This window comes from Plectrocnemia conspersa, unplaced genomic scaffold (assembly GCF_051122295.1).
Source record: "Plectrocnemia conspersa isolate PC_06_02 unplaced genomic scaffold, ASM5112229v1 ptg000013l, whole genome shotgun sequence".
In the NCBI taxonomy this organism is placed as follows: domain Eukaryota; kingdom Metazoa; phylum Arthropoda; class Insecta; order Trichoptera; family Polycentropodidae; genus Plectrocnemia; species Plectrocnemia conspersa.
In genome coordinates this window covers 9,745,650-9,763,775 of record NW_028277177.1, presented here as the reverse complement: position 1 = coordinate 9,763,775, position 18,126 = coordinate 9,745,650, and the positions used below count along the sequence as shown (strand labels likewise).

Below are 18,126 nucleotides of genomic sequence, written 5' to 3'. Positions count from 1 at the left end.
GCCGATCCGCAAAGCAATTCAAGAATAAAGGCCGATTTAGCCCATCATTTAAGTAAAATTTAAATTTAACGATATTTTTTCGAATTTTGCCCTTTTTTTCGTTTTTTCAAAGAAATATATGGACAAAATAAGTCATGTTTTGACATGAAATAATTTTGAGCTCTGGCAGCATTATTGTGACGTTTCCTGTTGACATTGAAGTGACTTCAGTCCGGTATTATTAATAGCAGAGCTCGTTTCTCGTTTAGATTCACGCACTGACAAGTTAAACCTATAATTGTAAGTAAATCTTACCAACATAATTATTATTCAGTCACTTACAATGTTTGTCAGATGATTTATTAACATATGCAATAATATATAAACAATTGATGTCATGTTTTGCCCTACATTATTTTTTTAATCAAATTCAGCCATGATGAGGAGTCGAAGCAATTCAGGCGTACGCCTGGATTACTATCAACGCGTGGTACATCGATTGATGATGACACATCAGCAACCTGTTACTGGTTTGTTTCCGGCTAGTCCGACTTTGGACCACGCATGGGTCAGAGATAATGTATATTGCATTCTCGCCGTCTGGGGACTTTCAATGTCTTATAAGAAGATCGCCGATCAGGACGAAGACCGAGCCAAAGCTTACGAGCTCGAACAAAGCTGCGTCAAATTGATGAGAGGTAAAACATTAATTAAATGTGCAATTTAAATAAGCTATCGTTAATGTAAAAGTATTTTTTATAGCTTCTGATCTAATAAATATTTCAATTAAATTTTACTACATATTTTTTAGGTCTATTGATGGCGATGATGCAACAAAAAAATAAAGTTGAAAGCTTCAAAATATCACAGAGTCCTTTAGATGCGTTACACGCTAAATATTCTTCAATAAATGGAAGAACAGTAGTCGGCGATTGCGAATGGGGTCATCTCCAAATTGACGCCGTTTCGATATATTTGCTGGTGTTAGCTCAAATGACCGCATCGGGTCTTCAAATTATTTTTTCATTAGACGAAGTTGCATTCGTTCAAAATTTAGTATTCTACATCGAATCAGCTTATTGTATTCCTGATTACGGCGTTTGGGAAAGAGGAGATAAGACTAATCACGGTCTACCTGAATTGAACGCTAGTTCAATCGGAATGGCTAAGGCTGCTTTGGAGGCGATGAACGAATTGGATCTATTCGGTGCTAGAGGTGGACCGTCTAGCGTGATTCACGTTTTAGCAGATGAAGCTCAGAAATGTCAAGCAGTGTTGCAATCCATGCTGCCGCGAGAATCCAACAGTAAAGAATTAGACTCCGGATTATTAGCAATCATCAGCTTTCCGGCGTTTGCAGTCGACGATCCGCAATTAATTATCAAAACTAGAGAAGCGATAATTACAAAGTTGAGAGGAAAGTACGGATGCAAAAGATTCTTGCGCGATGGACATAAAACACCAAGAGAAGACCCAAACCGATTGTATTATGAACCATGGGAATTGAGAATGTTTGAAAACATAGAATGCGACTGGCCTCTGTTTTTCTGCTATTTGATATTAGATTTTTGCTTTCAAGGAGATAAGCAAAGCATAAGCGAATATTCGCAAAAGTTGGACGAAATCATCTTGAAAGGCGAAGACGGCACAAAGTTGATTCCGGAATTGTACGCAGTTCCCTCTGATAAAGTCGAGGCTGAATGTAAAAGTCCAGGCAGTCAAGAAAGGATTCCTTTGGGAAGATGTCCGTTTTTATGGGCACAGTCTTTGTATATACTCGGAAGGCTTTTACAAGAAGTAATTAAATAAATATATATGTAAATAGATATTTTTTATTAATATGTGTATATTTTAAGGGTTTTTTGGCTGCCGGTGAATTAGATCCTCTCAATAGAAGACTGTGCTCTGAAAAAAAACCTGACGTAGTCGTCCAAGTTGTCATACTAGCAGAAGATAATGAAATAAGAGATAAATTGCTAGAGCACGATATAACAGTACAGACAATATCGGAAGTAGCTCCGATTGAAGTACAACCTGCAAGAGTTTTGAGTTATTTGTACACATATTTAGGTATCATAGCTATTTTATTATAATATATCAACTTATTTATTAAATTGATCGATGGTTGATAAAGGAAGGAACAAGAAATTGGGATTAACTGGAAGAAAATCGCGTGACGTCGGTATTTTAAGTACTAGTAAATTATATTCTTTGAATGATAGAATATTTGCTTTCACTCCACAAGTAAGTTGCCTTTTTACTATATAATTTAAATTAAAAAAGTACATATTATTCTTATCTGTGTTAAAATAATATTGGACATTGCTACAAGGTAACAAGTATCTAACTAAATTTAAAATTTATCGTTGAATCTCAGAATATGATTATTTTATTTTACATCTGAACATAGGTAATTTGTAAAAAATATTTATATACCACAAAGGTTAAAAAAAGTATAATCATATACTTTTTTTAACCTTAAGAAAGAAGCAACGTGTATCATCACATTGCTTCTTTCTAGTATTTGTTGTCTAATTTCAGTGTCCAAACTAACGTATTATATTGCACTTCAACATTAACACATGGTCGCTGGGGCACGCGCACATATGTGTGCTTGGATATTTTTTTAATGCTAAGAGGATTAGAATTTGGAAAATATTAAAAAATATTCAATTTTGTACTATTTTTCCGTGATTTACTTTTTCTACTTTTCATTACCATTTATCAAGCAGTAAAAATTTCTGGCCATTATGAAAACAACGAAAGAGATTTAAGAAAAAGTCTTTCATATTTGCAACCTCAATTTTTTCGACATTATTTTATTAATCAATTATTTAAACAAACTATGTACTTACATAGTTTGTCGGTCACCCACTGTCGTAAGGTACCGCAGCTGTTTATATTTAATTATTGTTTTTTTAATTCAAATATCAATTCCTTCATATTAGCTGACTATTTTGTTGAGGTCATATTCTCACAGATTTGCCGCCAGTAATGCACAACTCGCGGCCTGCAACTATTATATATTCTGCAACCCGCAAATGTTTTGAAAATGAGTATAATAATTAAATTGTTACCCAATTGCAATATCAATAGGATATTTTACCATCAATAATTTTACAAAAATAATGTTTTATCAACCAAAAATACTAATAAGTAATAAACTAAAATCCCATTTTTCCATGATTTTACTTTTACAGCTTTTCATTATCATTTATAGAGCAGTAAAAAGTTTAATATTATTTCTGGCCTTTGTGAAAACAACAGAAGGGTCTTTCATATTATGCAACTTAATTTTTTTCAACATTATTTTTGTAATCAGATATTAACACTAAGTTTACAGGTTTCTGAAAATAAAAAGAGTTAATATATTTGCATTGTTTAAATATAAAAAGTCATAAAAACCAAGAAAAAATACTGTCTGATACAAATCAAATCAGAAACCCTTCAATTTAATGGGTGCCGTAAATCTAGTGTTAAATAAACCATGTACAATAGACCCTCCAATAACACGGTAATTTAGGAACGTGCTATTTGGGTGCGTGTAGTTGGGGGACTATAAAACACACACAATTTTTTGCAATCCGTACGTAGGAATCAGACGCGTGTGGTGAGATATCCTCCCTTTGGCTAATTCACACATAAAGTAACACGCACCTAAATAGCACGTCCCCAATTTACCGTGCTATTGGGGGGGTCTGCTGTATGTACCTAACTAACCGTCGGTCACTCGCTGTCACGAGATACTGCAGCTAATTTTACCTAAATATTGTTTTTTTAATTAAAATATCAAATCCTTCTTATATCTTGGTTGACTATTTTATGTCGTCATATTCTCACATATTTAATGCCAATAATGCACAATTCTGTATTTTATGCTACCTGCAGATATTTCAAAAATGAATAAAATAAGTAAATTCCTCATTCAATTGCAATATCAATACGATATTTAACCCTTTGGATGCTAAACAACGATATATCGTTGTTTGTCATTATGTAAAATAAATGCTAACAAAGATCGTTGTTGACCTCATGATGCTTGAAAAAGTAAATTAATTTGTGAATTTGTTACCCTATTAGTATGACAATGCCATGAAACAGTTTTTGAATAAATTTTATTATATGTAATTATATATAAGAAGAACCGATGAATATATGAAGAAAAATATTTTTTAAAAACACCATAGCATCCAAAGTGTTAACTGTATTTTCTTTATATAAATTATAATCAATATTATAAAAAGATAGACAAACGAGCCGCGAGTCATGTATCTCTGCTTTAGACACCAAAATAAACTCTTGATGTGACATAAATTTAAAAAAATTGTAAAATAAGTCAGTTTTGTGCATATGCTATTCCTTTTGATGCCTCGAGAGCTATAAATTATGTTGTAATTTTTTTTTGAGGTAGTCTTTGAGTTACGACAATTCGACTTAAGAACATAACTTGGCCGCAGTGGCGTAGCTAGGGTATGTGCCGCCTAGGGCGATCCTTAAAATTGCCCCCCCCCCCATACAATTTTTGCAGGGTTATAAAATCAGCATTTCTTAAAATAATGAATCGGTTATTATTAAGCTCTTGTTATTCGTGGATTTATATATGTTTTAGTGCATTCAGGGTTAAGAACCACACTAGACGATCCCATCGCGAATATGCCGCCCCCAAGCAAGTTCCGCCCGGGGCGGCCTGCCCCCTCCGCTCCCCCCATAGCTACGCCACTGCTTGGCCGTAATTAAATTAATACCTGTATAATAAATATTGGGTCTGTTCTATCTATAGATCGTAATTCAAATACAGTACAAATTGTTTAGTACCACTGACAATTACTATTTGAAATGATATTATTTTTGTAAAATTAGAATTAGAATCTAAATTTAGATAATATACTGACAACTTCTCCAATTTTTTTGTTTAAATATGCACTAGATAAGAAGTTATGATTTTTTTGTTGTTGTAAATGGAACGTTTTTTTCAAAAAGTTGCAAATTTGCTCGTACTTGTGCGAACATGTATGTCCAGAGCGCCCAGCGTCCATGTGTTAAAATAATTTATTATTTTCTTTATTTATTATAGTTATAAAATCAATTTGAGTTACCGCTAAAATAAATAATTTTGCAAATGCTATATATAATATGAGATTGTTTCAATTCATTTATATTGCAACTGCATTAAAATGATTTATAAAAACATACACATACATAATTTTTCACTAGTTTTCCGATATGAAACGTTTCTACATTGCGTCGGACTATGAACTGATGATAGATATGTTAAAAAGCGAAATCAATTTTCTGAAATCCTCGTGGCAAAACCTACTTGGAAGACCGCTAGTGGTTTTATCATTGAAAAACTTGCATTTAGGTATCTCTTTATTTATTTTATTATTTATTTATTATTTTTTTTATAGCCAATCATCAAATATATATTTTTAATTTTGGTCAAGTGCTGATTTAGAATATTATAGGTAAAAAGTGCTAACTTACATCTTCTATATGTTTATCATGTGTGTGATAGTATATTTGATAGATAATTTTATGTTAGATTAATTAAAATGCATTCACATATGAACTGAATATAACTACAGTGTAATGAATGATCAATCACTATGTCTTCCTATCGATGTTGTATTATAATATAATATATTGAATATAACCACAGTGTAATGAATGATTAATCACTATGTCTTCCTATCGATGTTGTATAATATATTGAATAATTCTACTATTTTATAGATTTAGTAACCTTGTATGTCAGTAGTAGAATTTTGATTGTAAAATGACATGTGATTGTTAGTTGTTTTGTGTGCTATTTGACTATGACGAATAAACATTGTACAGAATTTCGATTACGAAGAGTACTACACGTCGCGTGACCCTGCCCTACTCGTCAGCAATTTCACAGCAAATTTAGCATTTCTCGGCATGAGTTGGAAGCAAATGCTCGGTCGACCCACCATAACATTACTCGCAACAGAATATCTCTTAGGTAAACCATCGTTTTAGGTATAACAAAAAAAAACACTTTTGAATGCTGCTTTTACAATGAATAGTACATATATTTAATACTATTTATATTGGCAAGGTTTACTACTGTTTTCCGTTATTTTATAATAAAAAACTATTTTTTTATGTAAACGTCTTATTTTAATTGGCTATTGTTTTTTTTTATTTAATGCTGTGAATTGCTTTTAGTTTAAATTATTATTACCCTATATTTTATTTTTTTAAATCTAATTTAAAAAAATATGCATGCTTATAATGTATGTAATTTATGTTATATTTTGTGTATATAAACATGTAAAAAGTGCATGGGCATTGGCTATTTTTTTAATGCACCATAATGTATTAATATGTGTTATTGTTTAATTAATAATAATTAATATGAATTATAAAACATATATAAAATACTACACACAATATAAGGTATAAGGTTTGACTGTAAATTGTATTTAGTTATAGGATAGTATCATTTAGCATGAAATATACAACTTGAACAATTCAAAGCCAACTTAATTGCATCCGGCATATTCTAATGTGTATCGCAATACCTTTCGCATTTGATACTGATGTGTAAATATAGATACCTTACAATGGAAAACTTCTTGATCAAGTGTTGTTGGAAACAAATTCCGAATGGATGTCGATATAGGCGCTATGTATCCGCTTTTATACGTTTAGTCCGCCTGGGAAGGGTTTCGTGCTTGCCCACTTTTTGCTAAGATGGCCAATTATGAGATCTGGGGATGTAATATCATTTATTATTATCCATACTTTTTATGTTGCTTGATTGTTTTAACAGATTGGCAATCTAGCGACTTGTTAATGTGCTGTCCTTTCTCAATATAATACAATAGCACTTGCAGAAAGTCCTGAACGAAAGTTGTGATGTATTTAGCTAACCCCTTTCGTTACGTATAATATGCATAACAAATGTCGTGTCTTAAAGACTAATAACATTAGTTTATGGCGCTTTTAACGCGTAAGAACTTTCTTTTCACGGTCCATTTCAACGAAAGCTTTAAACTTGCAATTAGATTGGGCGAATTTAAAAACATAACTTATAGCTTTTTCTTCGTCTATTATCTTATCAATACCTAAAAAAACCTGGGTTTGAATCTCATATGAACCATAATGTTTTTTTCAATTTCTATTGTTTCAGGGAGATCAAAAATAGTATATGTTTTCCTAGATTTTCCTAATCTCGCGAATGAATTTGTGATAAATAATTTAAAAATTGTACTAGATCGTACATAGTGACTATTGATTTTATCTGTAATAATAATTTGTAATTAATAAAATATATGTATATCACTGTTTTGATATATATTTACTTATTTATTACACTACTTTTTAAGTTGTATGCTACTTAAAATGCAGTTATGTCTCAAAAAGTAACATTAAACCCAGACAATTAAAATCAGGTTTACTTTTTATATGGAGTTGATTGTTTCTATGATGCTACTGATTTCTTTATCTATTATTTTATATATTAATTGTGTTAAAATTAGATATAAAAAGTTTGACATAGTTAGTTTAATTTTCAGATATATGCATATATAATATTAACATAAATTTAACACATATAATATACAATACTAAAATGAAATAAAAATGATTTTTATAATATATAAAATATTTTTTTAAATACAAGTATTTAACGATCAATCAATTTTATATTGATAAAAAACAATGTTTGTTTTAACATTGCTGCAAAGTTTCGCTGAAATTAGTTATGTAATTTTTTGTTATGAAATATCGGCTACAATCTTTTGTGACACATTATTGTACAAACCAACATTTTTATAAATATGTATGCGAGAGGTAAAAACATATTATAGTATTATTGTTTCTGTATATTAAACTGTATATTTCTAATATAGACTTTTTGTGATTCATTGCTAATTTGATGTAATCTATCAATTTTTAATTGATTATTTCTAAATATATTTATATTTTCAAATCAGCATTGAACTTAATTATAAATCAGCACTGAATATTATTATTACATATATGATTATGAAGTTGAATGACTACAATTATTTTAATTACTTCTATCAACTTATGCACTTTAATATTGAATTAAATAGATCCGTTTCTAATAAATAACACTTACTAATCAACGATTCCTTCATAGATCAAGGTAAAATACCAATGGCAATGATAAACACGATGAAAAAGCTAAAATCTGGCTATATAAACGGTACTCGGGTGACTTTGGGCTATCTGCGAGATTTCCTCAATACGTCGGCCATAACAAATCTTAGTTTCCTTGGCAGTCAAGAGGATGGCTATCCGGATAGTACATATTGTTCCTATAATATATTTATTTTAATAAGATTTAATTTAATTAGGATGTCTTACCCTTAGAACTGAATCCCCAAGTGCAGCAATACTTGGAGGAACACTTACTCAAATCATTCAGCCACAAATGGAGTCTGTTGACGCAGACACGTTCTGGAAGACACAACAGATCGTTACGTAGAAGGATGTCTGTCAAAGGAGCCATTAAGAAGACTAGATCAATCAACGTTGACTGTAATTAAACTTATTATTTTTAACCCTTTAAATATCATTATTAAGAGATTCTTTTAAATTTGTCATGCTATCTAGGCGGTTTGAGTCGAGGTTAGGTTTTTTATAATTAATTTAGAACAGTGCTATTAATATTTTTTGTATTTATTTATTTATTACATGTTTGCTAACACAGCTGATACGCTTGGAATGGAAGGCGAATGTGTCGGTCCTCACATAGAGAGAAAATCGTCTTGGCTAGACGTCGATACCGTCGGTAGAACTGCTCGGAGTCCTTCCCCAGGACCTGATGATTGGAGAAAGAAGCCTATTAATAAGTATGTAATTATGATTCTAATTCTTATTAGTATTTTGTGGACATTAGAGTATTAGATAAATGTTAATTGCTCCATTTACTTCTATACGTAATTGAAAAATCCTGTATTTAAGCCCTCAAAATATGTTCCAGTAAATGGTTAATACAAATTAAAAATAATAATAAAAATGTAAAAAATCCCCAGCTTTTATGTAAAAGTGATCACGTGCAATTGGCTTGCAAATTAAGTGTTTACTTGTATTGTATTATCTGAAGTTAAGTTGTATTGTATCTTCTTTACTGACTTCGATATATTTATGGAGAAATCCCACATTTCCTGAGTGTTATTCATATAATTTTTTTATTGAATGTTACTTACCATTTCTCCTCCAATGCTTACTGGTACTGCTTCATTGAATATCAGCTTGGAGTACGTATTATAAAGCATATGAGACGACACACATTATTGTCTTGGTCTTCGATGGATATTTAATATACTAACGTATTAATGCAATCCTCAGAGGTACGTCTACGACTACTTTAATAATATCGCCCAACCACGAAAACAATCCTATGATTCAAGTCAACAGAGCAAAGTCAGAATCGCCGCCCAAAGACGAGGCCGGTAATCCTGTAAAAGGTTAGTAATTGTATTTGCCCTATAATGTATTTTTTATAATAATGGTTAACTTTTAATATATTTGCAGCTGTAGTAATGACTCACCATCGTGGAGGCGGTCCTCTTCGTCATCGTTGCAATTCTGAAAGCGGCGGTAATTCATCGCACTATGCCGACCAAGAAGTGGCAGAGTTATTAGCTATGCTCCGCGAAGGCGAAAGTCTCGAAGAACAAGGAGATATTTTGCAGTATTTGGTGGATACTCATGGATTAGATTTCAACACAGGTGATTACATTTATTTTATTTAATTACCTCGTAGAGAATTATAAATCACTATTTTGTCAATCAAATATTTTGCTTAGGCATGCTGGAGATGGGCAGAGTTGTAACTGTGAAAGATCTTCTCAAAGGCTTATATGAGAAAGCTTGCCAACAAAAACTATGGGGACTCGTCCGTCACACGGCTGGAATGCTAGGAAAGAGAGTTGAAGATTTAGCAAAAGCAGTGACTGACTTACTGGTCAGACAGAAGCAAATTACAGTCGGAATGCCACCGTCAAACGAGCATACAATCACAGCACCGCTTCCTGAAAGCGATCTTCGACACCTCATCCATTTGGTATGATTGATCGACTTAATCAATACTATATTAATTTTAACGAGCTTAATTTATGTTGGCATTTTAAGGCTTACGGCGATGATGAAAGTACTGCTATGTTGACCCAAGAATTATTGGTGTACTTGGCGATGTTCATTCGCACAGAACCTCAGCTGTTTTTAGAAATGCTTCGAATTCGTGTTGGACTTATCATTCAAGTAAGTATTTTAATTAAATATTAATATAGGAAACACCCAGATCGTTGAAACACAAATGGCATCTATGTAATAGTAGACAGTTTAAATATTTTTTTTATATCGTAATTTATTGAATGAAAGAGATGCAACAAGATATAATTTGTCTACATAGTCTCATGACATTCAATACATGTTTACCAACTTAAAAAGTGCATGTATTAACGATACATGGAACTTTCTGATCCATTATTATACTTGCTGAAGCAATAGACGTACATCACCGTACTGAATTCTCATTCATTGTAAATTTCAATGTGTTTTAATTCCTCAGTACTTAAAAAATTATTGATTCATACTGCCAATTTACAGGACACTAAAGCGGTGGTTTTTTAAGATTTATATCTTCTCTTTAGTATAATAAGATACAGTCTGATTTTATAAAATACAACAAAATTTTCGTGCTGTTCATATGTATTTTAAATAAATTTATTATTTTAGGTAATGGCTACTGAATTATCAAGGACGTTATCGTGCGATGGAGAAGAAGCATCCGAGCATCTGCTTAATCTATCGCCTTTTGAAATGAAAAATCTTCTCCATCATATTTTAAGCGGAAAAGAGTTTGCTATTAATAGTGGTAAATTTATTTTTATTAATATATTTTTAATAATAATAATAAACGCAAATAAATAATAAAAAACAGCATAATAATGATATTTTACGGGCTTTAGTAATATGTACGTGTTTGTTGCAGTTAAATCTTTTTCACAGCTTGTTTCTGATAAAACTAAAAAAGGAAAAGGCAAGTTGGGAGTGTTAAATGATTTACTATTGCAAGCTGTCTCATTATTAACAATATTCTGTTATTTGACTTACAAACTTAGTCTAGATGAGTTCTTCCATAATTTTAACTTGTATTGTTCTTTAATATTATCTTCCTGTCTTATTTATTCCTGAATGATAATTTAATGCTATTTATAAATATATATAAAGATATATTATAATTTCAGTCGGCAGAGGAAACATATCAGTAGTTAGCCATAAATCTGGTAGAGTGAGTAAGAAATCTCAGATTGGAATAATCTTGAAAGAAGATGGCTCTGTTACTAATAATCTCGACGATGGAAGTATGATCTGTTTTTTATTTAATAGTGCATTACAATTTTTTATTTGTGTATATTAAATAAACTTATTTTTAGATAATATGGGAGAACCTGATCGGCAAGGGCAATGGTTGCGCAGAAGACGACTCGACGGAGCATTGAATCGTGTTCCTAGAGATTTCTATTCTAAAGTTTGGGGCGTTTTAGAAAAGGTACAATATCGATTTATTAAATAATGTATGAAGTTTATGTAGATATATTCTTATAATTTAATTTACAGTGCCAAGGGTTGGACATTGAAGGCAAACTTTTACCACAAAATCTAACGCAAGAGATGACATCGGGCGAATTGAAGTTTGCGTTGGCTGTCGAAACGGTTTTGAATTCTATTCCGCAACCGGAATACAGGCAGTTGATTGTTGAAGCCCTCATGGTACTCACTCTTGTTACCGATTATAACATAGCTCCGAATCTTGGAGGAACAATCGCCGTTGAACATTTGGTACATAAGGCAAATCAGATATTCTTAGATGATCAGGTAAGATTAAAACTATTTAATCGTGTTATATTTCAATATGATTTTAATCCTTGTATTGTATTGTTTCAGATAAAGTGCAACGGTGATGCTACTCTATGTTGCGCTAAACCATCCAATCAAAGAGAAACTTCTGCGACCGGAGGGTTGCTCTGCGGAGGCGCTGCTTTTGTTTGCCAGCATTTTTATGACAGCGCACCTAGCGGAAGTTATGGAACCATGACGTATATAACACGAGCCGTGGCTTCTCTTCTAGACTGCTTGCCGAAGACGGGAGAGATTGATTGCTCTATTAGTTAAATTTGTTGCTGTGATTTTAGGAACATCTATGTTGAATAATAGATTGTTTAGTACCTGTTGTAACTAATAAATTCTGTATCAAAGTAGATCGTTTAAAAAAAGGTTAGCTATATTATCAAATAAATAAATAACGGCATATAAAAACAAATATCAGTGCCATACCTAAATTTATTATACTTATTATGTGTTATAACATCATATAACCATGACATGTTTTAGGATATAAATTGTTTTATTGTGTTATCTGCACTCTTGTTGTAAAAGCACATATTAATTAGTTGTAGGAATAAAGTTATATGTATGTTTAACAAGAATATTTTTTTAAAGCACGGTGTAATGTTAAAAAATGTTTTTGTGCCATAATTAGGTTTATTAATATGGAGATTATTATGAAATTTAGTTGATTTATTAAAATCATATTTTATTTTTATAAAAAGTATTAATTTGAAAATAAAATGATGCTTTGTATTGTTGTTAATGTTCATTTTTATGTAATAAATTTAAAAAAATACATATTGTGTTATTTGCATTCCTTACATTACTCCGAAGTTCATACAAACGGAACACTCGATTTCTTTTTAAGAATATTGTGATTAGTTTAAATGGAACTGTGTTGTTTGGATAAAAATAGAGACTTAACTGGATTTATAAAGAATTATATCAAACAGGTGCCAAATGTACGGAACGGTCTGAAATTTTTGATATACAATTTATCACCTTTTTTGTGGATTGGTGTGAATTTTTTACATTTCCACAAATCAGGAAACGATGAAGTTTTAGGCGACTTGAAATTCTTTCAGAGTATTTGCACAAATGCGGATTCGTTGGCTCTAAAAAGATGCCTAGAGTTCCTGTGAAGTGACATATTCAAATCTCGTTGCGAAATTTTATAATATCATAGTTTGACCGGCATTGTTTTAACCAGAAATATTTTCATCGAGTACAAGATTTAATTCAAATCCTTATAACTAAATTCACCAGTAGCTCTCGATATTTTTTTAATTTAATTTTCCAAGTCTTAATTATGTTTTAAAACAATTAAACTTTAATTAGGTACATACTTATTGAATCTCAGACAAAATTTATCAAAGTTAATAAATTGACCGGCTGCAAAATATTCTTAAAATTGCAGATATTTGCTTTTTAATTTGTGAATAATTATTTTTTTGAACTAACAGTGATATACTCACTTAAGTGTTGCCTCTGAATGTAATATTTTTTTTATTTTTAATGGCTCAAGATTTTTTAACGATTCTTTAAAGAATTCGTCTTTTTGTCGCGTGATATATTATAATTTCGGGCGGTCATAAACTACTTTTTTATTGTTCAAACTGGCAAATATGGAAATATGTCTAGATGGAAATGAATTAATTCGTTGTATTTTTCAAGACGAGGATTACAAGTCATAAAATTCACAAAGCAGTAACTAGGATATAAAACTGAACATTAAAAAGATGAAAGTTATGATCACCTCGAATAATAAAGGAAAAAATATTCCTTAATTTTCACTTTTAAGTTGCAAACTTTGGCTTCTTTTTTTAATATTCACATATCGAACAACAATCGACATTTGCTCTTTATTACTTTCATCTGGCGTACAGTTCACAATTGTAGAAAAAAACAAAGCATTTTTTCAATGTCCAAAATTTTACTTCGGCGTTCAATGAGATGATTTTCTTGCTTGATATTTTTTTCTAAATATTGCCTCTTATATGGATTTTGGGAGGCTCCAGACATAAAAATGCGCCACAAAATGTATTAGAGATTATTACGTAAAACATTTGCATAAACATAAAACAGATCGACATTTATTGTTTGCACATGACTAATGAATTAACAAGATAAATTTTATTTACATCTCGAAACTCGAGTCGGGAGTTGTTGATAGCTTGAATCATAATATTGATATATTATATGATTGGAATATGAGATCATTGCTCTTCATATGCGTTTTAGTTAGCAACAAATACTACATATGTATTTATTTTTGACTGGAAGACGAAACGATGGCCTCTTCCTTGATGTCGTTAGAACCAATTAGCATAATTATATAATTAGGGGAATCTCCTGCTCTTGAGCATTGCGTCAAATAACTTGAAACCATACAATCAGTCATCTTGTCATATGTATACTCTGATTTATAATATATGTATCGTTAATATTATGTAACTTAATATAATTGATACGTAATTTGTTAGTCGCAGGAATCGAGTTATATGAACGTTTGTTTATTGAGATTTAATCATTGTCAATAAGGATTGATATTTGTATCATCCAAATAAATGATGCAATAAAGTGATGATGTAATTTTGACATTCGATGCAAGAACAATAGATGCATTGTTGCCTCCTGAAATGCATAAAAAATGATAAAGGAAAGAAATAAAGAGATAGACACTTTGTATATACACTCGGAAAAAAGAGAGAGAAGTAAGACAATATAGTGTCTATTCATTTACAAGTCTTTCGTCCAATCAATTCCTTCTTCCGGTCCTTAACAATCTGATCGATAAATATCGATCTTCATCTAGTCGCAGCTGTCACGTAGAGATTGTAATTATTTTATGTCGAATTCGTCAAATAAAACTGTAACTTTACTAGAATACCTCAAACCGTCCACATAGTATTTTGCGATGGACTCGCAAATGTAATTCATCTAGTACCGCTAATATACAACAATATTTATCTTTATTTCCGGTGTTTATTTACTCATTTTTTATTGATTCTTCGATGGGGGTTATTCATTGCGAGTTCTTTATTTATAATATTATATAATTTTAAATTGCATACATATTTTTGAGGTCTCTATGTATTGGAATACACGGGTATATGAGCTATTTTTAAAAAGAGCTATGTACATCACTTTCCTGTAACGTTTACTATTTGCAGCCGCGCTAGTTTATGTAGGATCATCGATTTTATCTGATAAATATGCAAGGAATCTAAAAATAAAATCGGAAGTCCACAAGCGTCGTTAATAATGAAAATGGCCTTAAGTGCAGTATTTTCCAAAATCTAGAAAAAACAATCTCGAATCAATCCGGAAAATATTTTTTAAAATGTGTCATTTCAGTAAAATTATATTGGAATACATTTTCACCAGTAGATATATATTTTTACCAGTGAAAATATATATTATCTGGCAGGTGATTTTTTATATGTAGTAATATATATATATTTACATATTTATAATTATTTATTTATATCCTATGTATAAATGTTACAGTGAATGTGTATTTTTTGATAAAGTTATATTTTCATTAGTCAAGTCCAAATACATTTTCACCAATAGAAAATATACTTTAACTAATAGGCGCTAATATGCTGCTCTAAAATGTTTATGAAGCTCAATTTGACATTTGCGAAACGTCCATTTGATGTTCAAACCCAAACCTAACCTAATTAAATTTTAAAACTAATTATAGTTTTAGAACTTTTATTAGGTGAAGTCCAAAATATAAACTAAGCCAACTCATCTTTCAGAAAAAAATATGGGGATGAATATGTACATACAGTCATCGCATCTCACATATTGCTCTATACAGTGGCGTAGCTATGGTGGGGCGGAGGAGGCGGGCCGCCCCGGGCGGCACTTGCTTGGGGGCGGCATATTCGCGATGGGATCGTCTAGTGTAGTTCTTAACCCTAAATGCACTAAAATATATATAAATCCATGAATAACAAGGTCTTAATAATAACCAATTTATTATTTTAAGAAATGCTGATTTTAGGACCCTGCAAAAAATGTATGGGGGGGCGGCAATTTTAAGGATCGCCTTGGGCGTCACATACCCTAGCTACGCCACTGGCTCTATAGTTTGTCTGCATTTAGATATTACACTTTTTTAAATATGATAGCTATCCTTACCGATATTACTATGGACTTCTAATATAAGAGGGCTGATAAAAATATATTCAAACCGAATTTCGGTCAATAGGAGAGCGCAAAAACAATTATCACTTCTCAGAAGGCGAAAATTCACGTCAAAAGCAATAAAATCGTGTCGGCGCCGTCGCAGTGGGAACGCTCGTTACCGAGCGTTCCCACTGCGACGGCGCCGACACGATTTTATTGCTTTTGACGTGGATTTTTGCCTTCTGAGAAGTGATAATTGTTTTTTGCGCACTCCTATTGGGCAAAATTCAGTTTAGATATGCTTCATTTGATTCTCACTTATTGTAAGTCGTAATATTGTTATAAAAGTCGTGATAAAATGTTTTCACTAATGATTTTATTGCTTTTGCTGTGGATTCTAAGCAGGGACTCCTTGAAAATTTAATAAAATATTTCGCATTTTAATTAAATGGAAATATTAAAAAAAAATCACCACTGACTTTAATTGAGAACAGTTGCTAGAAGGGTTAAGCGCATTGTGAGTATCAATAGCCAATTACATAACAAAGAAGTGTTTTTTTTGCCTTACCTAGTGGTTCCCAAATTCACTATTTGGCAACACTAAGCAGCAAAGAAAACACGACTTATTATTAATATTATGAGTAGATATTTTCAATAATTTTTAATGCCTAATTTAAAATATTTCGCATAAAATATGATTTCAGAAAATATGTCGCAAAGATGGCTAATTTTTATATTTATTTGTAGCATATAAATGGTTGACTCGTACCTATTATTATTTATTCAAGAAATTATATTACGATGTTAAAAAATACATAAAATACCATTTTTGTCATGAGGTCCGGAATCATTGTTTTCTCAGGGCTCGGGTTCCTTCTGAGTGGTCCTGCTCGCAGTTGAAATGCCGAAGACTAAAACTCAAAAGATATATTATTCGTGAAATATTCCTTGAGGTTTGTAGGTCGTAAATGTTTTTTTACTGAATCTTGAAGAAAGATCACAGCTTATAAAAAATGAAAGGATGCCGCTCTTCTATTTTAAACAGATGTGTTGTATTTCGCAAATTGCTTAACGCATCTATTGGCAATAAAGTTAGATGATTTATGGATATAAATCTGTCTTCTTTAGGGTTGGCTCGTTGAGTAAAGAAATATTGGTCCAGATGGAGATAATCTTAACACTTAAAGCGCCGGAATCCGATTAACATGCTTTTTGAGGACTTAATCCTACAGTAGGGCTGCCATAATTGTCGGACTACCGACCGGCATACATCCCCCAAAAAAAATGTTAATGTTAAAAACAATTAAAGAAGATATTGATAATATGTATTCCAAGAGCAAAAAGTTGGGATTAATGGTGAATAATTTTGGAGCACTCAGTTTGACTGGAAAAATTTGATATTTTTTTGTGGATGCGTCTGTATCAAATCTAAAATAATATAATATAAATTAATGGGCGATCTAATTTAATAAAACCAAATATAACCTTACATTTCATTCTTCTCTTGCCTTCACTCTCCCCCTTCTCTAACTTCGGTGACTTAATTATCATCGCTCTTCTTTTTCAATATGCGTGAATTTTAAATCGAGCAGGACAAATGATTCTTGGATAGGGACACTGGGACACAAACCTCAAAACCGGGACATGTCCCGGTGCATCCCGGGACGTATGGCAGCCCTATCCTACAGCCGAACGCTTGTTAACATGCTTTTCTGAAACTCGATTTTTAACAGACTCTTACTGACATCTTTGATTATTTTAGGGCACTAAAAGGGATTAATTATATTTTAGATAGAATATTCTTCTAAGAGATGTCGATAATATATTTCTTTCCATACAAAATTAAATAAATAAAAAATAATTAGTGGTTCGAGATTTTGTAAAAAAAAAAATTCTAATATAATACGTGTTTAAAGGATCTTTTGACAATGATATTTCTTAAGCCATTTTGTGAATGCCATTGGGGCAGCATATATCAGATTTATGAAAGCAAAGTGGGATTATTTAAATAGTTATTTAAATTACACGTAAAGCTATCGATATATTAAAGTTATTTTACGGAATTATTCCGTCCTTATATGAGTAAATTTGACGTATAGAATCGAAATCTGA

General features: G+C 31.4%; 1 protein-coding gene across 4 annotated transcripts; it reads left to right on the top strand.

Annotated features, from left to right (window-relative positions):
• The first annotated feature begins 181 nt into the window (after nucleotides 1–181).
• On the top strand, nucleotides 182–12,634 carry LOC148227233 (putative phosphorylase b kinase regulatory subunit alpha). Of its 4 annotated transcripts, none has more exons than XM_088203067.1 (19): nucleotides 182–279; nucleotides 414–677; nucleotides 791–1,776; nucleotides 1,836–2,049; nucleotides 2,114–2,223; nucleotides 5,818–5,965; nucleotides 8,114–8,278; nucleotides 8,347–8,514; nucleotides 8,687–8,828; nucleotides 9,328–9,446; nucleotides 9,514–9,711; nucleotides 9,789–10,045; nucleotides 10,114–10,242; nucleotides 10,720–10,858; nucleotides 10,976–11,023; nucleotides 11,232–11,348; nucleotides 11,421–11,536; nucleotides 11,605–11,862; nucleotides 11,932–12,634. In XM_088203067.1, exons 2-19 carry the CDS (start codon nucleotides 416–418, stop codon nucleotides 12,157–12,159), a joined length of 3,804 nt encoding a protein of 1,267 aa, XP_088059193.1. In that variant the 5' UTR covers nucleotides 182–279; nucleotides 414–415; the 3' UTR covers nucleotides 12,160–12,634. The 4 variants fall into 4 exon arrangements, with proteins under 4 accessions (XP_088059193.1, XP_088059192.1, XP_088059195.1 ...); XM_088203066.1 differs by lacking the exon at nucleotides 5,818–5,965 and adding an exon at nucleotides 5,194–5,341; XM_088203069.1 differs by lacking the exon at nucleotides 10,976–11,023.
• The last annotated feature ends 5,492 nt before the right edge of the window (nucleotides 12,635–18,126 follow it).

What these genes read in the sequence shown, in the direction of transcription:
- LOC148227233 (XM_088203067.1), top strand. Translation starts at nt 416, where the DNA reads ATGATGAGGAGTCGAAGCAATTCAGGCGTACGCCTGGATTACTATCAA. An exon ending in GTGTTGGACTTATCATTCAA is followed by an intron (nt 10,243 to 10,719) that starts GTAAGTATTTTA and finishes TTATTATTTTAG; the next exon opens with GTAATGGCTACTGAATTATC. An exon ending in AGAGTTTGCTATTAATAGTG is followed by an intron (nt 10,859 to 10,975) that starts GTAAATTTATTT and finishes TGTTTGTTGCAG; the next exon opens with TTAAATCTTTTTCACAGCTT.